General features: G+C 40.8%; 1 protein-coding gene and 1 pseudogene across 2 annotated transcripts in view; one reads left to right on the top strand and one right to left on the bottom strand.

Annotated features, from left to right (window-relative positions):
• The window catches only part of Ddx50 (DExD-box helicase 50), a 37,822-nt gene that overhangs the window by 6,021 nt on the left and 6,040 nt on the right, over positions 1-25,761 (bottom strand). The window contains exons 2-12 of one of the 2 annotated variants that reach the window (XM_004657881.3): positions 23,457-23,750; positions 19,880-19,955; positions 18,893-19,071; positions 15,558-15,675; positions 15,264-15,449; positions 14,666-14,811; positions 10,393-10,542; positions 8,887-9,048; positions 7,773-7,892; positions 6,613-6,686; positions 6,237-6,396 (exon numbers count right to left, since the gene is read on the bottom strand). In XM_004657881.3, the coding sequence (XP_004657938.1) occupies positions 6,237-6,396; positions 6,613-6,686; positions 7,773-7,892; positions 8,887-9,048; positions 10,393-10,542; positions 14,666-14,811; positions 15,264-15,449; positions 15,558-15,675; positions 18,893-19,071; positions 19,880-19,955; positions 23,457-23,750 (1,665 nt within the window). The remainder of the gene's footprint in view (positions 1-6,236; positions 6,397-6,612; positions 6,687-7,772; positions 7,893-8,886; positions 9,049-10,392; positions 10,543-14,665; positions 14,812-15,263; positions 15,450-15,557; positions 15,676-18,892; positions 19,072-19,879; positions 19,956-23,456; positions 23,751-25,761) is intronic. The other variant, XM_045137486.1, reaches the window with a different exon arrangement.
• LOC101605517 lies at positions 348-1,704 on the top strand (annotated as a pseudogene).

Below are 25,761 nucleotides of genomic sequence, written 5' to 3'. Positions count from 1 at the left end.
CCCCTAAGCCATCTCTCAAGCCCTTAGCTGCACAATTTTTTTTTAATTTTTTGGTGTTTTGAGGTAGTGTTTCACTCTATCCCAGGCTGACCTGGAATTCACTCTGTAGTCTCAGGGTGGCCCAGATCTCATGACGATTCTCCTCCTACCTCTGCCTCCCGAGGGCTGGGATTAAAGGCATGCACCGCCACGCCTGGCAAGCTGCACAGTTCTTATGTGTCAATTGTATAATAGGTCTGCTAAAGAAAAGATCTTTGGAACTATATGAAAACATAATACTAAAACATGCTGCTGAGACGCCACAGGGCCTCCATGGTGGAGAGCACCAGCTCAGGGCCTGGGACACCATGTCAGTGCTGGACATGCTTTGGGAGGACCAGGATGTCCACTTAGACATGTCCTCTCAACAAATGAAAACAAGACCTGGAGAAGTCCTTACTGATTGTTTAGATTCAACTGAAGATACCAAAGGAAGTAAAGGGGATGTAGGTAGACTATTAGTAACAAATTTAAGAATTATCTGGCACTCTCTGACACTATCCAGAGTTAATCTTTCTACTGGTGACAACTGCATATTGAATTTTACGACAAGAACTGCTAACTCTAAATTACAAGGTGAGGTGGTTTGAGTCAGGTGTCCCCCATAAACTTAGGCGTTCTCATTGCTAGGTTCCCAGCTGATGGAGAGACTTGAGAATTAATGCCTCCTGGAGGCGGTGTATTGTTGGGGGCCAGTATTTGGCACACTCTCCTGTTGCTTTGGTCCACCTTATGTTGGCCAGGGAGTGAAGTCCACCCTCTCTCTGTTCATGTCGTTGTTTTCCCTGCCATCGTGGAGCTTCCCCCTCAAGTCTGTAAACCAAAATAAACCTCTTTCCCACAAACTGCTCTTGGTTGGGTGGTTTCTACCTGCAACACAAACCTGACTGTAACACAAGTTCAAACTGAAACTCTATATGCTAACAAAATGTAACACTACTCGTTTTAAATTTATATTTACACATGTGGTTCCTGGAAGCCCCAGACTTTTTACTTCAGTGATTGCAGTACACAGAGCATATGAAACTTCTAAAATGTATTACTGTGTTAAGCTAAGAAGTGTAATAATTCAGAACAGGCAACTAAGATTATTAGCACAAGAACATCTGTATAAGATCAACAGTGTGGAATTTATCCAGTCATCAGGGATATTTAGGAACTCTTTTTATTATTTTTCAGGAACTATTTTTAATTACCAATTTGAGAATCTTGTGGCAAGCAAATATGAATGACAGTTTTAATGTCAGCATACCATATCTGCAGATTCGTTCAATAAAGATTAGAGATTCAAAATTTGGTTTAGCTCCCGTCACTGAAAGCTCTCAGCAGCATGGAGGGTATGTTCTTGGTTTTAAAACAGATCCTGTGGAAAAACTACAAGAATCAGTTAAGGAGATTAATTCACTAAGTTTATTTTGCCAGTCCTACATTCGGAATAAATTATGAAATGGAAGCAAAGCCACAGTCCCTCGAAGCTGACAGTTGAACAAGTTCAAGATGATGTAGAAATAGATGCTGCTAATCACACAGATGCTTTTGTGGCTTACTTTGCTGGTGGCAATAAGTAACAGGATCGTGAACCTGTATTTTCAGAAGAACTGGCTTGCAATAGAGAAATTGAAGGATGGATTCACTCTTCAGGGACTTTGGGTAGTAATGAGTTGAGCTGGATTTCCACTTTTAAAAAAATCTCTCAAGAGTAAAGACAGTTACCTACTCTGAGATCAGTTTTTATACTTACAGATTTTATATTTAAGGATTTTTAAGAGTTTTTTTAATTAATAAGGACAATACATTTAGAAAAGTTTTCTAAAAGTTAATATTTAAGACTGTAATTGAAATGTATCAAGTTTGTGCTTATTTTATATCTAATGCTTATAAAGTACTAGCTTCCAGATATTCAATGACTGTATCATATTGAGCTTAAAATTTTTATACAGTTAAAAAAACAAACAAACATGCTGCTGCCAGGTGTGGGTGGTGCACACCATTAATCCCAGCACTAGGGAGGCAGAGGTAGGAAGATCACTGAGTTTGAGGCTAGCCTGAGACTACATAGTGAGTTCCAGGTCAGCACAGGAGAGGAGACCCTACCTCAAAAAAAAAAAAAAAAAAAAAAAAATGGTGTGTGCTGCCACATAGATGGGTCACTGATCGGTGCTGGGGTAACAACACCCTCCACCTTTGCAGTTTCTTTTTGCTGTTGTCATTTTCCTCCTACACTTCATATTTAAATTGTGTATTGAACTTTCTTTTTTATTCACATTGAAAAGATGGCATTGCCATAAGTGCCAAAAGTAGAAATTGATAAAAATAAACACATGAATAAAAGTAAATGTTTTTACTCAAGAATGGTGGCACACACATGTAATCTCAACATGCAAGAGACTAAGGCAGAAGGAGCGCTGCCAGCCTGGTCTACATAGAAAGAGTCTGTCTCAAATGAATACATTTATTTATTTATAAACTTTTTTGGCAGGGTGGTTTTCCAAAGTAGGGTCTTGATCTACCCCAGGCTGACCTGGAATTCACTATGTAGTCTCAGGGTGGCCTTGAACTATCGGTGATTCTCCTACCTCTGCCTCCCAAGTGCTGAGATTAAAGGCATGGGCCACAATGCCCAGCTGAAAATAGTAAATACATTTGGGTGGTTTTTTAAAAAATATTTTCTTTTTATTAACTTATTAGATATTTACTCATTATGCTAGGGCACTGCAAATAAACTCCAGACACATGGGCCACAATGTGCATCAGGCTTACATGGGTTCTGGAAACTCAAACCTGGGGCCTTAGGCTTCGCAAGCAAGCACCTTAACCACTGAACCATCTCTTCAGCCTTAGAGTAGGATTTTGTTGTTTGTTTGAAACAGGGTCTTACTATTTAGCCCTGGCTGGCCTAGAACTTGCTATATAGACCAGAATAACTTAAATTTGTAGTGATCCTCTTGCCTGTGCCTCCCAAGTGCTCTTATTACAGGGATACTGTTGTACCACACCTGGCTTTTGTTTGGTTTCAAGATAGGACTTGCTGGGCTGGAGAGATGGCTTAGCAGTTAAGGTGCTTGCCTGGGAGGCCAAAGGACCCGGGTTCAATTCCCCAGTACCCACGTAAGACAGATGCACAAGGGGGCATGTGCATCCGGAGTTCATCTGCAGTGGCTGGAGGCCCTGGAGCACCCATTCTGTCTGTCCTTTCTCTGTCTCTCTCTCTCCCCCCTAGCAAATAAATAAAGTTTTTTGTTTTTGTTTTTTAAAAAGAGGGCTGGAGAGATGGCTTAGCGGTTAAGGCGCTTGCCTGTGAAGCGTAAGGACCCCAGTTCGAGGCTCAGTTCCCCAGGACCCATGTTAGCCAGATGCACAAAGGGGCGCATGCATCTGGAGTTTTGTTTGCAGTGGCTGGAGGCCCTGATGCGCCCATTCTCTCTCTGTCCCTCTGTTTGCCTCTTTCTTTCTCTGTAGCTCTCAAATAAATAAATAAAAATGAACAAGAGAAAAAATTTTTAAAATCCTTAAAAAAAGGATAGAAATTGCTATGTAGCCCATGCTAACCTAGAAATTATTATCTTCCTACCTCAGCCTCCTGAGGGCTAAGATTAGTCATGAGCCATGACTCCTAGCTAAACACTGTTTTAAGAAGCATTTGATAAGGTATTAGGAATATAGTATCTTATCAGTGCTGAAGAATCACCTGATGTATTACTAGAAGAGTAAAATCTATTTTTACCAACCTGGCAGCAATCCATGTGAGTATTTACACACATGCCCATGACATGCAAACACGCACACATACATACATACAGTCCATACTTTGCATGCTACTGTGTTTACTGCACAAAATCTAAGTCTCACTTTGAGTGGCTTCCTGGTGACGAACAAAATGAAGAAAGGTCAGGTGTGGTGGTACACACCTTTAAACTCAGCATTTGGGAGGCAGAGGTATGAGTCCATGGGTTTGAGGTCATCCTGAGACAACATAGTGAATTCTAGGTCAGCCTGGGATAAACTGAGACCCTATCTCAAAAAATAAAAATCAAGCTGGGCACGGTGGCACACGCCTTTAATCCCAGCATTTGGGAGTCAGAAGTAGGAGGATCGCCATGAGTTCGAGGCCACCCTGAGACTACATAGTGAATTCCAGGTTAGCCTGGACTGGAGCAAGACCCTACCTTAAAAAAATAAAGCAAAAATCATTTTTGGCTGTTGTTTGTCTCTTAATAGAACTGACTACCACCTCTGTATCTCACCTAATGTCCTTCTGACTATCAGGTAAAACCTCTGGAATGTATTCTTTTTTTTTTTTAATTTTTATTTATTTATTTATTTATTTGAGAGCGACAGACACAGAGAGAAAGACAGATAGAGGGAGAGAGAGAGAATGGGCGCGCCAGGGCTTCCAGCCACTGCAAACGAACTCCAGACGCGTGCGCCCCCTTGTGCATCTGGCTAACGTGGGACCTGGGGAACCGAGCCTCGAACCGGGGTCCTTAGGCTTCACAGGCAAGCTCTTAACCGCTAAGCCATCTCTCCAGCCCTGGAATGTATTCTTGACAGACCACTAAGCTAAGAATATCATCACAGCACATCTAAAACCTGTAACAGATTTCTTAGATTTTCTATAACCTACCTCCCTGGAGTCCCCACCAATGTGCTTGGTAAACACTGTGAATTATGACTCTCTTTTGTTCTGTGATTAACTGCTTTTAAAGAAGAACACAGCATTTCGAACAACGTGAATCCATGATCCTTGGCCATGGTAACTCAGTATTTGACTCAGAATAAACTGTCTTATTCTCTTTGGAGTAACAACTGTGTTTGGTATCCACAAAAGCAAATTTGAGTATGAATTATAAATTAGATGATTAATATACTATCATTACTAATTTGAATAAGTGATATTATATTGTGCAGGAGATATCCTTCTTGAAAGATGCAGGTTGAACTATCAAGGAAATGTAATGATTTTTTCAACTTTCTTTTGACTACATTTAACAACATAAAGCGAATATAACACAGTATTAAAAGTTGTTGAGCATCAGTACTATAACATCTCTATCACACCTTCCAAGATTCAGGGTCTATTGCAGAAGAGGTGGCAGAAAGACTCTAAGAGCCATAGGAAGGGTAGGACTCCTTACAACGTGCTCCCCGCAGACACAAATGGCCTGGATATGCATGACCTCACAGTGCCTGACACTACCTACACAAGACCATCATAACAGGAGGAAAAGATGATGACATCAAAATAAAAGAGAGACTGATTGAGATGGGGAGAGGATATGATGGAGAATGGAATTTCAAAGGGGAAAGTGGGGGGAAGGGAGGGTAGTACCATGGGATATTTTTTTTTCTTAATTTTTTTTCCTTAATTTTTTTATTTATTTGAGAACGACAGACACAGAAAGACAGACAGAGGGAGAGAGAGAGAATGGGCGCGCCAGGGCTTCCAGCCTCTGCAAACGAACTCCAGACGTGTGCGCCCCCTTGTACATCTGGCTAATGTGGGACCTGGGGAACCGAGCCTCAAACCTGGGTCCTTAGGCTTCACAGGCAAGCGCTTAACCGCTAAACCATCTCTCCAGCCCTGGGATATTTTTTATAATCATGGAAGTTAATAAAATTTGAAAAAAAAAAAGTTGCTGAGCTTATGCGGATCATTTATGGTTATTTAAGGGCACCACACCCAAATTAAATGAGCAATTGCTAATAAAGCAAAGCAGCTGAGCATGGTGGTGCACACCTTTAATCCCAGCACATGGGAGGTAGAGGTAGGAGGATCACTGTGAGTTCGAGGTTACCCTGAGTCTGCACAGTGAATTCAAGGTCAGACTGAGCTACCAAGAGTGGGACCCTACCTCGCCAAACTCAAAAAAAAAAAAAAAAAAGCAGCCAGGCACGGTGACACACACCTTTAATCCCAGCACATAAGAGGCACAGGAATGAGGATCGCTGTGAGTTTGAGGCGACTCTGAGACTACATAGTGAATTCCATGTCAGCCTGGGCTAGAGTGAAACCCTACCTCCAAAAAAAACAAAAAGTAAACAAAAAAAAAGCAGAGCAGTTTTGTTAACAGGGGAAGAGAAGAAAAAAAAAAAACAACCATATTGAAGGAATTAAATGCAGCATTCAGTAGTTAACTATGCAACTACTGTACTCATATTTTTTTCTAACCAAAAAGAGTATTTTCATACTTGTCTACCTTATCAGAAGTGATCAAAGACCGTGGTTCAAAGCTTGATGCACCAGAAATGTGGGCCAATGCTGCAGCCAAAGCATCCACCGCCCCTTTCTCCTCTATCAGTCTCTGAGCTGATGGTCGGAAAAAATCAACAGCAGCATAAGAAACAGAAGCCAGAGACCTGTGGTTTAAAAATACGAATGTTCATGGTCACGACCAGGGAAAAGAAAAGGGGAGAGAATGGGAAAAGAAAGCGTAACATTGGCATATTTCAGTATAACTAAACGTCTTCTGGTAAAACTCTTGATTAAAACTTTCTCATATTTGAACTAGGAGAGCTTAAAGATGAACAGCCTAATATAAAGGAAAAATCGTCCAGCAAGGTCAGAGAGCATACCTGATGGCATCCATGCTTTTAGATTTAACTAAATCCGTTGTAGAGGGAACACCTACACGTTTAAAAGTAATTCCCTGAAAATGAAAGAATTACATTAAAGAAAAATGGAAGTTGTTACAATGAATTCCTAAATTAATATAGCTTGTTGAGTTTCCTTTTCTTGGACTTAAAAAATTTCCAGGCCCTAGCAGATGAAAAGATCTGCTTTTTCTAATAAATCATCTATTATCAATTCTAAAAAGAGAAATTTTAATTGTCCCTTAGTTATATCATGTACTTTAATTGTAAAACAAAGCAAATTTTTAAAAAGAGAAAAAGATGGCAACACCTTTGTTTTACAAGGTATATGAGATAGCATATAAGAACAAACAAAAAGTCAGGAAGTTCGGCAAAGCTGGGCATGGTGGCACACACCTTTAACCCCAGGCACTGGGAGGCTGAGGTAGAAGGACTGCTGTGAGTTCAAAGCCAACCTGGAATTATAGCATGAGTATAATAAGGCCAACTTGGGCTAGGGTGTGACCCTACCTCGAAAAAAAGAAAAACCACCAAAATTTAACTTTAGCCAGGTGTGGTGACACACACTTTTAATCCTAGCATTCAGGAGGCAGAGGTAGGAGTCCCAGGCCAGCCTGGGAGTACAGAGTTCCAGGCCAGCCTGGGCTAGAGTGAGACCTACCTCCAAACACACACACACACACACACACACACACACACACACACACACACAAAAAAAAAAAGGAAAAAAAAGAAAAGAAAGGAAAAGGAGAAAGGTAGGGAAAATGTGAAATACTACAAAGAAGTATAGACCAAAGAAAACATTATGTCAGTATAACTTAAATTGTAATGCCAAAACAATGTCACAAGTCACCCATTTACAGTGGCAGGCTGAGACACAGAAGTCATAACTTCTAAATTTAGTATCAAGGAAGAACTTCATAGGGAAAACAAGCATGTCAGATCTTCTGTCTTCACAATAAAAGCTGTGTAAAACAAAGTCTTGCAACTAGTATAAATATTGCTCTCCAAATGCTTCAGATCCAAATGCAGCTTAAGCTAAGAAAAGTTAGATCTATTTATGAGAATGAGTATAAAAAGAATTATCTTCTAAGGCATCAGGTAGATGATAAGGCATATTTGAGTAATTCAACTTTACTTACTGCTTTTTGTTCCACATATCTCAGCTGTCCTCTTTCTCTCGGCTGATAAAAACATACGCAAATCCCTGTTCGGCCAGCTCTACCTGTGCGTCCAGAACGATGGATGTAGGACTCAACATCCTAAGAGTAAATAAATACATAAATACTAAAAACTTGACAAGCAAAGAAAAAAACAAAACTTGCCAAGTGCCAGATATGGTGGTACACACATTTAATCCCAGCACTCAGGAGGTAGAGGTAGGAGGATCAGTGTGAGTTTGAGGCCAGCCTGGAACTACAGAGTGAGTTCTAGGTCAGCCTGAACTAAAATGAGACCCTAAGTGGGAGAGGGGAAAAAAAAACCTCAACAAGTAAGACAGGCATACAACTTTAATCTCAGCACTAGGAAGGCCAAAGGATAGATAGTTCCAGGTTCAAGGGAATCTACATGACAAGTACCAGGATAGCCTGAACTAAGAGACCCTGTCTTAATAAATAAAAAGAAAAGGAGGGCCAGGCGTGGTGGCACATAGCTTTTAATCCCAGCACTTGGGAGGCAAAGGTAGGAGGATCACCATGAGTTCAAGGCCACACTGAAGAAATTCCAGGTCAGCCTAAGCTAGAGTGAGACCCTACCTCAAAAAACCAAAATAAATAATTAAATTATTTTTTCAATCCTTTTGTACTCTACTACACCCAAATAATTTATATGTGAGAGTTTTGGGGTAAAGGTAATATGATTTAAAAGCTTTTTATCCAACTATCCTAGAGTTTTGTATATGTAATTTTATAAAATACCCTTGTATGATATTTTTGCTATTTTCTTTTCCCTTTTTCTTTTTTGACATAGAACCTTACTGTAATTTGCTAAGTGGACCGGCTGGCATTGAACTTTTGGCAACTCTCCTCCTACCTCTGCCCTTTGAGTGCTGAGATTATAGGCAGGTACTATCATTTGTTGACCTAAGCTTTAGATCTTAACAACAGTTACTTAGTAAAGTGTAGCACATACTGATCACTTTAAAGTCATGCTAACAAAAATAGCTAAGATAAAGAAGCCAAAGTAACACTTTGTAAGTAAAGAGGCTTTCTTAAAGCTTTCTGGATTTTGCCCAATTCAAATCCCAGTTCTTACCTGTGGAGGAGAGCTCTGAATCACCAGGTCAACCTCAGGAATGTCCAAACCACGGGCAGCCACGTTGGTTGCCACCAAAACTTTGAAACTACCTTCTCTGAAGCCTTTAAGGGTAATTTCTCTTTGTGACTGTGCAATGTCCCCATGCAAACACTGGGCATTCTATTTGAAAAAAAGAAAAATAAGTGAACAGCTCATCCTTGCAACTGATACTTCAACATCATAGTCTTTTTTTCTTTTCTGTATCTTTCTATGAGTCTCAAGTTCCAGAGACTGTACAAGCTGGGCACCCTGAACTGTGTCTTTTAAAAATACTTTATTTATTTAGTTAAGAGAGAGAGACAATGGGCACAGAAGGGCCTCCAGCCGCTACAAACAAACTCCAGATGCATGTGCCACATTGATCTGGCTTATGCAGGTGCTGGGGAATTGAACCTGGGGTCTTAGGCTTTGCAGGCAAGCACCTTAATCACTAGGCAATCTCTGCATCCTCATCTGTACCTTTTTAAACACTTTATTCATTTACTTGCACGTTTGTGTGTGGATACACCAAGGCCTCTTGCCACTGTAAACACTAAACGCTTAGGTCTCCTTATGAATCCAGCCTGCCTGGGTAGCTGTAGTCTCAGTCTGGCCTCAAACTCACAGTGAACCTCCTACCTCGCCATCAAAGTGCTGAGATTAAAGGCATGTGGCACCACAACCAATTTATTTAATTCATTTTTAAATTTTTTTGTTTATTTGCAAGGAGAGAGGGCGAAAGATGATGAATAAACGAATGAGCACGCCAGGGCCTCTATCCACTGCAAACAAACTCCAGATGCAAGCACCACCAGCTTTATGTGGATACTGGAGAATCAAATTTGGGTCCTTAGGCTTCGCTGGGATTAAAGGCGTGCGCACCATGACTGGCTTGGCACATGCCTTTATTCCAGGCACTCGGGAGGCAGAGGTAGTAGGATGACCATGAGTTCCAGTCCACCCTGAGATACATACTGAATTTCAGGTCAGCCTGGACAAGAGTAAAACCCTACCTCAAAAACCTGGAACCGTTTTATAATACATAATTTATCTGAAGCCGGGTGTGGTGACATACGCCTTTAATCTCATTACTGGGGAGGCAGAAGCAGGAGGATCATTGTGAGTTTGAAGCCGCCCTGAGACTACATAGTGAATTCCAGGTCAGCCTGAACTACAGTGAGATCCTACCTTTGAAATATATATATAATCTTATCTGTATTAGACTTTTTTTATTTTTTCGAGGTAGGGTCTCACTCTAGCCCATACTGACCTAGAATTCACTCTGTATTCTCAGGGTGGCCTTGAACTCACAGCGATCCTCCTACCTCTGCCTCCCGAGTGCTGGGATTAAAGGCATGTGCCACCACGCCCAGCTGTATTAAGACTCCATTTTAAAATGGCTATCAAGTTTAGTCCACAAGTGAGACCTGTTCAGTTAGTCATCCTCATAATCTAAACTAGAGAAGATGTGTTGAAAAGCCTTACCTGCTTTATGTGCGGGTTCATGGCCATTTCAGTCACATTCTTCTTGGTTTCACAGAAGATGATGGCCCTCCCTTCAGACCCACTGTACACTTGAAGGACATCTCCAATCACTGCTGGCCTCTGAGACCAATGGCACTGGATGGCCAGATGCTTTGAGGAAAGAAAAGGCAATATATATCTGTTTTGTCAAAATTATTTTTAAAAGATTCTTCTAATACATTGTTTGCTTTCTGATCGAATTGGCCTGCATGGGAAAAGGAATGGAATATGAAAAAGAGGTTTCAGAGCTGAAGAGATGGCTTGGTGGTTAAGGCATTTGCCTACAATGCCAAAGGATCCTGGTTCAACTCTTCAGGACCCATGTAAGTCAGATTCACAAGGGGGTGCATGGACCTGGAGTTCATTTGTAGTGGCTGGAGGCCCTGGCATGCCCATTTTTTTCTCTCTCTCTCAAATAATAAATATATTTAAAAAGAAGAAGAAGAAAAGGAGGAAGAGGAGGATTCAATAACATGCAACTCTAGAATAGGCAGAACTAGTCTTTGGTGGGAAAATATCCCAGCAGTGGTTCTCTCTAGATGGTAGGAGAATCGCTGTGAATTCAAGGCCACCCTGAGACTACATAGTGAATTCCAAGGTCAGCCTGGGCTAGAGTGAGAGCCTACCTCAAAAAACCAAAACTAAATAAATAAATCAATTAAATTAAACAGGGCTGAGCTGAAGAGATGGCTTTGCAATTAGGGTGCTTACATGCAATGCCTAAAAGACCCAGGTTTGACTGACTCCCCAATACCAACGTATGCCAGATGGACATGGTGGTACATGCACCTGGAGTTCATCTGCAGTGGCATGTCCATTCTCCCCACTCTCTCATGTCTCTTTGTCTCTAATAAGTTAAAAAAAAAAATTAAAGCATAAAGAAACTCTGTGGGGTGATGTAAGTATTTGACATCTTGATAAAGGTCTGGATTCCAAATTTCAGAATTCATCAAAACAGAGCAACTACAAACATATTTCCTTGTTTGTTTTGTTTTTTCAAGGCAGGGTCTCAGTCTAGCCCAAGATGACTTGGAACTCACTCTGTAGTCCCAGGTTGGCCTCAACTCAAGGCTGGGCCTGGTGGTGCAGGTATAGGATCCCAACTATGCAAGGCTGATACAGAAAGACCACAGGTTCAATTCCTGCCTGACCTACATTAAGTTTAAGGACAGACTGAGGAATTTAGTGAGACCTTCCCTAAAAATAAAAAATAAAGAGAGCTGAGAGCTGGATATGGTGGTGCTTCGCTTTAATCCCAGCATGACTGAAGTAGATGGATCATCATGAGTTCAAGACTACCCAGCACCAGGTCAGCCTGGGTTAGAGTGAGACCCTGGCTTAAAAAAAAATAGGAGAGCCAGGCGTGAGGGTAGGGCATATCTCAGATATCAAATGCTTGCTTAACATGCACAAAATTCTGGGCTCAATGTCCAGTACAGAGAAAAACAGCAAACAAAAATAAAACTTGTAAATATTATGTATTAAGGCAGCAGACACAAAACATGGCTTACTGTATAATTACATTCACATAAAATGTCCAGAAAAGGTGCATGTGTAGGACGACAACCCGCGGCTGCCATGGGTACCAAAACAAGGACAATTCACTAAATTTCAGGGCTATCTTCTGGACTGATGAAAAGGTTTTTGTTTTTGTTTTTCAATTTGTTTATTTATTTTGGTTTTTTGAGGTACAGTCTCACTCTAGCTGAGGGTGACCTAGAATTCACTATGTAGTCTCTGGGTGGACCCAAACTCACAGTGATCCTCCTACCTCTGCCTTCTGAGTGCTGACATTAAAGGCATGCACCATCATGCCTGGCTTGAAAATGTTTTTAAATTAGATAAAAGTAAGGTGATACATCATAAATAAGGTAGATTATACTGAATTATGCACTTTTTATTTCTATTTACTTGAGAAAGAGAGAAAATGGATGTGTCAGGGTATTCAGGCATTGCAAATAATATGCAGGTGCATGTACCATCTTGTGCATCTGACTTACACGGGTCCTGTGGAATCAAACCTGGGTCCTTAGGCTTCACAGGCAAGTGCCCTAACCACCAAGCCATCTCTCCAGCCCCAAATTATGTATTTTAATAAAGGTCTTGCCAAGCATGCAGGCATGAGAACCTAAGTTCTCTCTCTCTACCTCTTTTTCTGTCTCTCTCAAATAAATAAAAATAAAATACAATAAAAAAAAAAAAAAAAGTCTGTTGGGCTTACCTCCAAAAAAAAAGGATAGTCTGAAGATGCCAGTGTAAGTCACAAACATGCTTAGCATGGATAACACCCTAGGTTCAACCTCCAGCACCAAAAACAATTGATATCATAAAACCAAGAGAGCTATAGAGATGAACAGATATATTGATAAAAAATACATATAAAATATTAAGCCAGGTATGGGGATGCATGCCTATAATCTTAGACTTAGGTAAATGAGACTATTAGTTCAAGGTCATATCAGAGTATATATTGCCTGCAAAGTCTAAGGACCCATGTTCGACTCTCCAGATTCCATGTAAGCCAGAGGAACAAGGTGACACCAGTATGCAAGGCCGTACATGCTAACAAGGTGGTACATATGTCTGGAATTTGATGACAGTGGCTGAGGCCCTGGCATGCCAATTCTCTCTCGCGAGTGCATTAAAAAAAGAAAAAGAAAAAAAAAAAGAACAGGCCAGTCTGTTGGGCTTGCCTCAAAAAGATAAAATGAAATAAAATAAAAAATATAACCAAACAGACAAACAAAAGTTAGGGCTAGATGGGTGTGGTGGCACATGTCTTTAAATTTTTTTTTTTAATTTATTTGAGAGCGACAGACACAGAGAGAAAGACAGACAGAGGGAGAGAGAATGGGCACGCCAGGGCTTCCAGCCACTGCAAATGAACTCCAGACGCGTGCGCCCCCTTGTGCATCTGGCTAACGTGGGACCTGGGGAACCGAGCCTCGAACCGGGGTCCTTAGGCTTCACAGGCAAGCGCTTAACCACTAAGCCATCTCTCCAGCCCAGCACATGTCTTTAATCTTAGCACTCCTGGAGGCAGAGACCAAGGCATGAGGATCACTGTGAGTTCAAGGTCAGCCTAAACTAGAGTGAGACCCTACCCTAGGAAAAAAAAAGGCAGGGGCTGAGAAAAAGACTCAGTGGTTAAAGGTGCTTGACTGCAATACCTGTACACCTGGGTTCAACTCTCCAGCTCACATAGAGTGAGATGTGATAAGTGAAATGTCTGGCATTCATCTACAGTGGCAAGGGACTCTGGTGTCCCATCTTCTCACATGAATGCAAATAATTTTTTGGATTTGCTTTTTCAAGGCAGTTTCAAGGCTAACCTGGAATTTGCTATGTAGTCTCAGACTGGCCTTGAACTCACAACGATCCTCAGACCTTGGTCTCCCAAGTGCTAGTATTAAAGGCATGGACCACCATGCTTGGCTCTTTTTCAATCTTTTAGAAAAAAAATTTATTCAGGGGTGAGGTCCAAACCCAGGGCCTTGTACTTGCTAGGCATTAAGCATATACACTTCCACTGAGCTAAAACCCAAACCAGAATTTTTTCCTAATATAGAGCATGAGATGAGGATCTGATTTTCTTTGGCTAAACTTCAATTAATTATCTCAGGGCTATTCTAGTTATTAAGAACTGCCTTCTAAGCCAGGCGTGGTGGTGCACACCTTTAATCCCAGCACTCAGGAGGCAGAGATAGGAGGATTGCCATGAGCTCGAGGCCACCCTGAGACCTGGTGAATTCCAAGTCAGCCTGAACTAGAGTGAAACCCTACCTCGGGGGGTTGGGGGGGGGGGGAAGAACTGCCTTCTGTCACCTTTCTTTTACTCTCTGGCTCTTGACAGGGCCTGACCCTGTAGTCTAGGCTGGTTTGGAACAATATAGCCAATGCAGTTCTCAAACTCATAGTGATCCGCCTGCCTCAATCTTCTGTTTTGATGACAGGTGTGCGCCATGCCTGGTCTCTGGCGTAGTTTAAATGCTTCCAGGCTGTCTCTATGGCTGCTTGTAAATTCTCCTGTGAGGACTTCCTGTTTGCATACTTTGTATCCCCCCATCTATTCTATTCTGCTCCTCAGTTTCAAATTATAGAAACACACATTGACTAAGGGCAGAAAGAAAGCTTAGGTCTCAATAAGTACCCAATACTTCACTTTAGCTTCAATGAATTTCAAAAGTAAATACCAACTAAATGCTGAAATCTATCACGCTAGAAATCTACTTACTTCCACAGTGGTTGCAGCCTTTTGAGTCATTTTTCCAACAAGGTCAACCTGTTCATATCTGGATTTCATGTATTTTTTTGCAACTTTGTATACCCACTGTGGGCAAGTGGCAGAAAAAAGTAAAGTCTGAGGATTGTCTTCAGAATCTTAAATAAACAAAAAGAGTTCAAATGTTTTCTTAATATCCCATGCAGCCAGCTTTTAAAAATCACCCTAAGCCTCAGTGAAATAAAATTTTAATATGTGGGATGAGTGGTTAGCATACAGACTTCATTGCAACTATTAAAGCTTTCAACTTTCACAGCTGGGGCAAAATGAAGAAAAGTGAACTCAGAATTTAAGAAAGAAATCAGAAAAATTAGTTAGTAACTCTAATGACTACAAAAAAATACTACACACACAAAAAAAAAAAACACTAAGGAAATATTTAAAGTATCCTGTTGTACTTTCCATTTCAGGGAAAGAACAGACATCAAGTAACTAATCGTGTTAGAGTATTACAGGACAATGTAATACATATTATGAGATGAAAACTACATAAACTTTTCTGACCAAAGAATAATAGTTAATATACTCATTTCAATCAAGTAGGATATACCAGTTTTGTAGGATTTGTGGATAATATCTTCAACTTGTTCAGCAAAACCTAAATCTAACATTTGATCCACTTCATCGAGAACAACATGGCGTAGCTTAGAAAGATCCAAACGGCCACTTTGTAGATGGTCTTTGATACGACCAGGGGTCCCAACCAAGATGTCAATGCCATTTCGAATAAGATTAACTGTGAAGAAAGAAATCCCAGGAATATGTGGAATTAGGATAAAAGCTTTCATATGGTTTAGATTTAAGCAGCCAATCCATGTTTGCACTATCACACATAGTCACTCACTCTGGCTCTGGTAGGACGTTCCACCATAAAAGCAAGCCACGCTGAGTTTTCTAGTTATATCTTTGAAATCTTTGGCTACTTGGTTTGCCAATTCCCTTGTTGGAGCCAAAACAAGTACCTGAACAAGAAATTTAAAACAACAACAACAGAAAAACCCTTTTTAAAGATTATGCAAGTTCAAACCAAGAGGACATTTTTGTAATAACATTAATATTAATATAAGCACTTAAAAACAATGCAGGGCCAGGAGTGTAGCTAGTGGTTGAACAATTAACTAACATAATGAATAAAGCCCTAGGTATGACCCCAAGATGGGGGAAAGGGGATAACACAAATAGCAACACTAAAAATAACTTAAACTTATGATAATCTACATATGTCAGATTTCACAAAAAGTCAGGGGCTGTACAGATAGATGGCTTAGCAGTTAAGGAGCTTGGCTAGAAGGCCAAAGGACCCAGGTTTGATTCCCCAGGACCCATGTAAGCCAGATGCACAAAGTGGAGTTCGTTTGCGGTGGCACTGTAAAAGTCCAAGGTCAGCCTGAGACGACATGGTGAGTTCCAGGTCAGCCCACTAGTGTGAGACCCTACCTCGAAAAACCAAAAACAAAAACCAAAGAAACATAAAACACCAATGAAAGAAAGAAAGCTCACCATGTATTAGACACTAGTAGTTTGTATGAGTTATTGAATTTGATCTCACAGATATCCTGAGGTGAGATAATTATCCAAAATGTACAACTGAAGAGCTTGAGTGACAGAAACATCTTGCCCAAGATTAAACAGCTGAAATCTCCTATAACATCTTCCTAACAAAAATTTTTTTTTTGAGGTAGGGTCTCACTCTAGCTCAAGCTGAGTTCACTATGTAGTCTCAGGGTGGCCTTGAACTCACTGCCATCCTCTTACCTCTGCCTCCTGAGTGCTGGGAGTAAAGGTGGGTACTACCATACCTGGCTTCAAAATAGCTTTTAAAGCAGGGCTAGAATTATTTCCTGTTTGTCTTAGCTGCTGCTTTCCCCAATTTCATCAAAGAAAAAAAGATTTATGAGCTGGAGGGATGGCTTTGGGGGTAAGGCACTTGTCTGCAAAGCTTAAGGATCCAGGTTCAATTCCCCAGTAAGCAAGTAAGCCAAACGCACAAGCAATTTACAGTTCGTTTGCAGTGGCTAGAGGCTCTTCTCACGTATCCTCCCTCCTTCTCTCTCTCTCCTCTATCTGCCTCTTTCTCTTTCTCCTAAGTAAATAAATAAATTAAAACAATAAATAAATAAGATATATTTTTTAAAAAAAGATTTTTCCTATCAGAAGAGTGCTCAGCACTGAAACATCTCTATGACACCTTCCAAGGCTCAGGGTCCATTGTGGAAAAAGTGGTGGGAAGAATATAAGAGCCAAAAGAAGGGTAGGACTCCTTATAATGCACTCTTTCAGACACAGAATGGCCTGGATTATCTATGATCTTGCAGTGCCTGACAATACCTATACAAGACCATCATAATAGGAAGAAAAGATGAAGACATCAAAATAAAAGAGAGACTGGCTGGGCATGGTGGCTCACGCCTTTAATCCCTGCACTTGGGAGGCAGAGGTAGGAGGATTGCCATGAGTTCAAGGCCATCCTGAGACTACATAGTGAGTTCCAGGTCAGCCTGGAATAGAGTGAGACCCTACCTCGAAAAACAAAAAGAAAGAAAGAAATAAAAGAGACTGAATGAGAGGGTTAGGCGATATGATAGAGAGTGGCCTTGTGAAGGGGCAAGTGGAGGGAAAGAGAATTATCATGGTTTATGGTCTATAATTATGGAAGTTGTCAATAAAAAACAAATAAGTAAGGGCTGGAGGGATAGCTTAGCGGTCAAAGCATTTGCCTGCAAAGCCAAAGGACCCAGCTTCAATATTCCAGGACCCACATTAGCCAAATGCACAAGGGGGAGCATGGGTCTGGAGTTTGTTTGCAGTGGCTAGAGGCCTTGGTATGCCCATCCTCTCTCTCTTCCCCCTCTTTCTCTGTCAAATAAAAAATATATATATTAAAAACATTTTTTATTTATTTGAGAGTGACAGACAGGAAGTGAAAGAGGCAGAGAGAGAGAGAATGGGCGCGCCAGGGCCTCTAGCCACTGCAAACAAACTCCAGACCCAAGCACCCCCTTGTGTATCTGGCTTACATGGGTCCTGGGAAATAGAGCCTTGAACCAAGGTCCTTACGCTTCACAAGCAAGCACTTAATCACTAAGCCATCTCTCCAGCTCCAAAATAAAATATTTTAAATAAATAAAAAATTAGAGATTTATCCTGTCAGCCAACATGATGGAGATAGCTGATCTAAAACTATTATGATTTGATTATATTTATACACATGTGAACATGCTTTCATACTGAAATACCATTTAGAAATCTTTCAAGGAACATACGTGTTCAAGTTATTATGCTAATTTTTTCTTTTCACTTTTGTAAGTCTTAAAAGTACACAGGTTCTAAAATGATCAAATTTTAAACTAAAATTTTATCAGTACTCTGTTAATTGATTTACTACTTATTAATAAAACAGATCACTAATATGCCATTAACACAGACCAGTAACATTACTTTGGTAATATTCTTCACAAAAAGTCAATTCATCAAATAATGTTGTATATTTACAGAATGACCAAATAAATGAAAACTCACTTTGTTTATGGCTGGGGATGTAGTTCAGTTGGTAGTGTTTGCCTAACAGGCATGAAACCCTGGGTCTGATCCCCAGGCACCAAGTCATATGGGTATGGTGGTGCATGCCTGTAATCCTAGCACTGGAGCTTGAAGTAGGAAGATCAGGAGCACAAGGTCATCCTCAGTTACATAGACAACTCAAGACCAGGGCTGGAGAGATGGTTTAGTGGTTAAGGCGTTTGCCTGCGAAGCCTAAGGACCCATGTTAGACTCTCCAGATCCCACATAAACCAGACCCACAAAGAAGAGGCAAGTGCAAGGTCGCAAACGCCCACAGTTTGATAGCAGTGGCTGAGGCCCTGTCACCAATTCTCTCTCTCTCTCTCAAAATAAGCCAGGTGTGGTGGCGCACACCTTTAATCCAGCACTTGGGAGGCAGAGGTAGAAAGATTGCCAAGAGTTTGAGGCCACCCTTAGACTACGTAGTGAATTCCAGAACAGTGTAGGCAAAAGCGAAACACTACCTCAAAAAAACAAAAAATTAAATAAAGAAAAATAAAATAAAACAGAAAATTCAAGATCAGTCTGGGCTACATAAAACCCTAAGGGTGGTAAAAGAGACTATGTATTATCTGTCTCTATCCATTAATGTTTAGAGTTTACTCCCTTAACTATTACCTTTGGTGAGCGGCTTTTCTTAAGTGTTTCTTGATTTCTTTGGAGCCTTTCAATCAAGGGTATGGCAAAAGAAAATGTCTTCCCTGTTCCTGTCCGTGCTTGAGCAATTAAATCTTTTCCTTCATATACAGGACCAAAGGTTTTAACTTGAATAGGAAAGAGATAGGTTACCCCTCGACCTGTAAAATGAGATTTCATTAAGATATTTCTTTGCAACTATCATTAGAAAACAAGTAAATTAATTTTAAAATGACAATTCTGCAGTTGGAGGTTTAGCTCAATGGAAGAGTACTTGCCAGGCAAGTGCAAGCACTGGGTTCAAACCTAAGAACGGAATTGGGGGAAGAAAGATTATTTAGATTCGTCCATGACTAATATTTACAGTTATTCCTACCTCAAACAGAAGTTTATAACAACTGGTCTAAGCCAGGCATGGTGATGTACACCATTAATCCCAGAACTTAGGAGACAGAGGTAGGAGGACTGCCATGAGTTCAAGGCTACCCTGAAGCTACATAGAAATTCCAGGTCAGCTTAGGCTAGAATGAGACCCTACCTCAAAAACGCAAAAACAAAATAATAATAATAATAATAATAATAATAAATAAATAAAAACAAACTGGTCTTAAAATTGAAAACTATGTTCTTAGGGTTAAAACAGGTCTAAATACTGAAAAGGATGATGCAGAAATAATTGCAATTAAAGAACTATTTCTGAGGTTGGAGAGATGGATCAATGGTTAAAGGTACTTGCTTGCAAAACCTGCTCTTTTCAATACCCCAGCACCCACATAAAGCCAGATGAACAAACTAGCACATGCATCTAGAGTTTGTTTGCATTTGCAAGACACCCTAGCAGCCATTCAATCTCTTAGTCTCAGCTTGTAAATAAATAAATAAAACTTAACTTAAAAAAAAAAAAAGTTATTTATCTTTCATATTCTCCTAGGTAGATGTCTAGCTTCATATTCATTAAAATCACAGTACCTTTCAGAAGCTTTATAGTCTCTTCAGAAATGGGGAAGTTGGAGAAGGCTCCTTCTTTTTGTTCACGTGTTAGAAGCTGCCAAATGAAATCAAAGGTCTCAATAATACAACTTAGATGTGAATTTGCTATACACAGGAGCAAAGAATGATCTTGATCATTCCTGATCCTCCTGTCTCTACCTCCAAAGTGCTGGCCAACATGTCTGGGAAAACATATCCTTACATTTTTTTTTTTTTTAAATTTTAGACAGCGAGAGCAAGAGGGAGAGAGAGAGCAAGAGAGAGAGAGACAGATAGATAGAATGGGTGCACCAGGGCCTTAGCCACTGCAAGTGAACTCCAGAAGCATGCATCATACCTTTTGCATCTGGCTTACATGGGTCCTGGGGACTCGAACCTGGGTCCTTTAGCTTTGCAGCCTAACACCTTAACCACTAAGCCATCCCTCCAAACCAACATATCCTTTTTTTTTTTGGCATGCAGAGTGGTTGTCTAGCATGTGGAAAAGCCCTGGGTTCAACCCCTAGCACAAGTAAAAATAAAATAAAATAAAATAAAATAAAATAAAAGAAAAGAAAAGAAAAGAAAAGAAAAGAAAAGAAAAGAAAAGAAAAGAAAAGAAAAGAAAAGAAAAGAAAAGAGCAGCTTAAGCCGGCCATGGTGGCATACGCCTTTAATCCTAGCACGGAGGAGGATCGTGGTGAGTTCGAGGCCATCCTGAGACTAAATAGTGAATTCTAGGTCATATATCAAAGCAGATCTCCAGAAGTTGATGAGAACTTAACAATAAACTTTTTTTGTTTTTTGTTGTTTTTGAGGTAAGGTATCAGTCTAGCCCAGGCTGACCTGATACTCACTGTGTGGTTCCAAGCTGGCCTTGAACTCATAGCCCTCCTCCTACCTTTGCCTCCCAAGTGCTGAGATTAAAGGCATAGGCCACCACACCTAGCTGAAGGAGACTTTTAACACACCCAACAAGGCTCAGGGAACAATGCAGAAGAAGGGGCAGAAAGACTGCAAGAGTCACGGGGTAGAGGATGGAAAGATGGCTGAGAGGTTAAACGCTTGCCTGTGAAGCCTAAGGACCGCAGTTTGAGGCTTGATTCCCCAGGACCCACACAAGCCAGATACACAAGGGGGAGCAATGTATCTGGTATGCAGTGGTTGGAAGCCCTGGCGCAACCATTCTCTCTCTTTATCTATCTGTTGCTCTCAAATAAATAAAAATAAACAAAACATTTTTAAAAGTTACAGGGTAGGAAGGAGTATCCACAGGCATTGCCCCTCCCTACAATGACTACTGCTCTCACAACTCATAGCCCATAACCCCATAGTAATTACCAGTAACCCCACTGCGTAGGAGACCACCCTGAGACCAGAGTGAACTCCAGGTCAGCCTGGGCTACAGCAAGATACTACTTCAAAAACTAAATAATAAAAACAACCAAACCAAGAAAGGAGGACTAGAGATGTAGCTAGAGTACTTGCCTAGCATCTAGCATGCTTAGGAAGCCCTACATTCCATCCCCAACATTGCAATAAACAGCTTCAAACTAGAGAAATCCTGCCGGCCAGGCTTTCTGAGGCCTGGAATCACAAGCAGGTGCCGCCATGAGTGGGGCCAAAACTGTTTCTAAAGACCTAAGGAACTTACTGACAATTGATCACTCTCAGGCAAACCTTGGAACACTATGAAAGAAAACCATGAGACACTTTTTAACAAAATTCTGTCCATGGAAAAAACCATTCCTTTTAACAAGTACTTGCCACACGTGGTGATATATGCCTGTAATCCTAGCACTTGGGAGGCAGAAGAAGTGTTTTGAGAAGCAAGAGGATCAAGAGTTCAAGGTCAGGGACTGAAACAGCTCAGTAAGTACCTGGGTTGGATTACCAGCACCCATGTAAAAAGCCACACATGACTGTAACCTCAATGCTGAGAACAGTAGGGACAGGAGAATCACTAGGGTTCACTGGTCAGCCAGTATGACCAAAAAATGTCACCTCTGGGTTCAGTGAGACTCTGCCTCAATGAAATAAAGCAAAAGTGTGATGCAGGCCACATGACATTCTCCTCTGGCCTCTGCATGTATCACAAATCCAAAAATATATACCACACACTACAAGAAATTCACACACACTGGATAGGAGAGATGGCTTAGCAGTTAAGGAGGTTGCCTGCAAAGCCAGAAGACCTTGGTTAGATTCCCCAGGAGCCACATAAGCCAGATGCACAATGTGGTGCATGCATCTGGAGTTCATTTGCAGTGTCTGGAAGTCCTAGCATGCCCATTCTCTCTCTCTCTCTCTGCCTCTTTCCCTCTCTCAAATAAATAAAAATTTGAAAAGAAAAAAAGAATCAATGCCAGGCGTGGTGGCACATGCCTTTAATCCCAGCACTCGGGAGGCACAGGTAGGAGGATCACTGTGAGTTCAAGGCCACCCTGAGACTTCATAGTGAATTCCAGGTCAGCCTGGGCTAGAGTGAGACCCTACCTCGAAAAACCAAAAAAGAAAAGAAAAGAAGAATCAAAACAGCCAGGCATGGTGATTCATGCCTTTAATCCTAGCCCTTGGGAGGCAGAGGTAGGAGGATCTCAGGATAATTCAAAGCTACCCTGAGACTACATAGTAAATTCCTGGTCAGCCTAGGCTAGAGCAAGACTTTACCTTAAAAAAAAAAAAAAAAAAAAGTCAAGAAACCTTCTCTACCATATAGGAAGTAGTCATAAACCAATTCATAAATATAAGAAATCATATATTATAAATAGGTGGCAACAATAAGTAATTTGGAAAAACTGTTTAGGATTCCAAATATACAGTCTGACCCCAAGAAAAATGTAATACAGAGTAGAGCATGGTGGCTCATAGTTACAACCAAAACCCAGGGGAGGCTGAAGTAGGAGGATGGCCCACGTAACCCAGTGGTTCAAGGCCAGCCTGGACTAAACAAGACTGTGATCATAAAAAGCCAGGCATGGTGGCGCACACCTTGAATCCCAGCACTCAGGAGGCAGAGGCAGGAGGATCACCGAGAGTTGGAAGCCAGCCTGAGACTACATAGTGAATTCCAGGTCAGCCTGAGCTAGAGTGAAAACCAACCTCAAAAAAAAAAAAAAAGACTGAGATCCTATCTCAAAAAAGAAAAGAGGGCTGGAGAGATGGCTTAACAGTTTGCCTGCAAAGCCAAAAGAACTTGGTTCAATTCCCCAGTATCCACATGAGGCAGATGCACAGGGGGCGCATGTGTCTGGAGTTCGTTTGCGGTGGCTGGAGGCCCTGGCATGCCCATTCTCTCTTTCTCTCTCTGTGCCTCTTTCTCTCTCTTTCAAATAAATAAATAAATAAAAGTAAAGCTTAAAAAAAAAAAAGGAAAGAAAAGAAACAGGCAATATGAAAGCAATAAAGGCCAAAGGGAAAAAAGCTACTCTCAGCTGTACTGCCTTTCCAGTCCAAATGAGAGTACTGGACACAAAACAGGAACCATTGATTACACAATCAATTCTAATTAGCATAAAAGATCCAACCAGCCTATATTGCAAAGATGATGTCAAATGCTCAGGAAACATATCCATACCTCCTCTAGTTTATCATCACTTGATTTATGTGTAATACTTTCTGAGGAAGACACTCGCTTGGATTTCTTTTCATATTCATCAATGTTTCCATTGGGTACATCTTTTCTTCGTGACTTGTGACATGTGGAGAACTCATCTGAAAGTCTAAATCTTTCTTCAGTGTCTCCATTTAGTTTCTCTTTCACTTTAGCTTTTTTGGGTTTGGGAGAACCCAGGTCATCTGCAACACCATTTTCTCTTGTTTCTGTTTTCTCATCTGATTCATAATGGTGCCTTGACTTCCTTCTCTCTCTCTGTGGACAAAGAAAAAGACAGTGATAAGGGGACCACAGTTGTTCTTTTAACAGTGCAGAGGTTAAAGCATGAGTCCCCAAGCAGGTAAACTCAACCTATACTGACGTTGAAAAATCTACCTGGAAAAAAAATCCAGGCTGGTTATTAATGCCATAGTCTGTACCTTACCTGTTTCTATTTTTAACAGTCCATTTCCTGCATTCTCAAGACTCAGCCTCTAGTCCAACTCTAATGTCATCATAAGATTTTTAGGGGAGATTTTTAGAGAGCTCTTAGGAAAAGGATGAAACCTCAAAATTATGAAATAAAATGCAAACAAAAGCTCCCAATATCTCAAAGAAAAATAGTATTTATTGGGTACCTACCCAGTATTGTGTAATGTTTTCGGCTTATCTTGTTTAAATCTTCATAACAACCCTATAAAGGGAGGTACAGGTCCATAATCCCTTATCCGAAATTCCGATATCCATAAAGCTCTGAAAACCGAAAGTTTTTGGTAACTTATTTGGAGATAAAAATCTTATCTGATCTGAATTCATTTGATGACAAAATTTGACTAGAGCTAATGTGAAGCTATTTATATTCTTTATCCCATTTAACATGACTATATTTAATATTAAGGTACTTAATAATAGGCTACAAGTCATCAACCCTATTGGACAGTTATCATTCTGTTTGTTCCCAGAATTCTTTCCAACACATGATTTTGGATAAGGGATGGTGAACCTGTATTACCTCTGAAACAACCAGATGAAGAAACAAACTGTCAAGTGCTTACCAAAAATCCAAATGTGGGATCTCCTACAGGTCCAAGTGCTAGAAATGGATTCTAGGCCTCTCTGAACTGAAAACCTAGGCTCTTCTCACATAGTGTTTCCTCTCTGAGCTTCAAGGGGTTTTATTGGTTTGCTTTTGACACAATCTCATACAGCCTTAACTGGCCTTCAACTGGTCCCCCTGCTTCCATCTCCCACATGTTAACATTACAGGCATGTACCCCCATGCCCAGCTCTCCCTGAAGTTTGACAATTAAAAGATGGAAGAAAAACAAAACCACATAACTTACATAAAACTCAAGTAGGGCTTTACCCAACTCCTGCCTTCTCATGGGCAGGAGTTCTCTGAACTCTCCTCTTCTCTTAAGCACTTTCAGTCTCTACTTTGCTAGAGGTCAGAGGAAGATCTAGCTTCTCCTAATCGCTTTCTGCTGAAGATTCCAGTTTAGGTAGGCTTTAATCCCTCAACTGCCTTCTCTAAAGCGCTTTATGTTCTATAACCTAATAAACTTTAATAAAAAAAAAACTTGCCTGTGAAGACTAAGGACCCAGGTTTAACTCCGCAGGACCCATGAAAGTCAGATGCACAAGACGGCACATGTGTCTGGCGTTTGTCTGCAGCGGCTAGAGGCCCTACTGTTCCTTCTCTCTGTCTCAAATAAAGTTTTAAAAAAATTAAAACTAAAAATAAGCTAGGCATGGTGGCGCATGCCTTCAATCCCAGCACTCAGGAGACAGAGGTAGGAGGATCACTGTGAGTTCATGGCCACCCTGAGAATACAGAATGAACTCTAGGTCAGCTTGGGCTAGAGTGAAACCATACCTCAAAAATCTCCACCACCACCCCAAAAAAAGCCGAGTGTGGTGGCATACACCTTTATTTCCACCACTTGAGAGGCAGAGGTAGGAGGAGTACTGTGAGTTCAAGGCCATCCTGAAACTACATAGTGAATTCCAGATCAGCCTGGGCTAGAATGAGACTCCCTACCTTGATAAACCAGAAAAAAAAACAACAAAAAAACCTCTAATTGTTAATACTTCCTCAGAGTGAATGGTAACCCTGAAAATTTATTTTAAAAATTTACCTTAACTGCTAAGCCATCTATCCAGCTATTTTAAAAATTTACATTAACAGAACTTAATTTAGAAAACTACAAAAGGACTCAGTGATGACAGGTGCTTGCTTGCAAAATCTGATGGCCTGACCAGGCGTGGTGGTGCACACCTTTAATCA

This window comes from Jaculus jaculus, chromosome 18, assembly GCF_020740685.1.
Source record: "Jaculus jaculus isolate mJacJac1 chromosome 18, mJacJac1.mat.Y.cur, whole genome shotgun sequence".
Lineage (NCBI taxonomy): Eukaryota > Metazoa > Chordata > Mammalia > Rodentia > Dipodidae > Jaculus > Jaculus jaculus.
The sequence above is the reverse complement of the archived record's forward strand: the minus strand, read 5'-3'. Positions and strand labels throughout refer to the sequence as shown.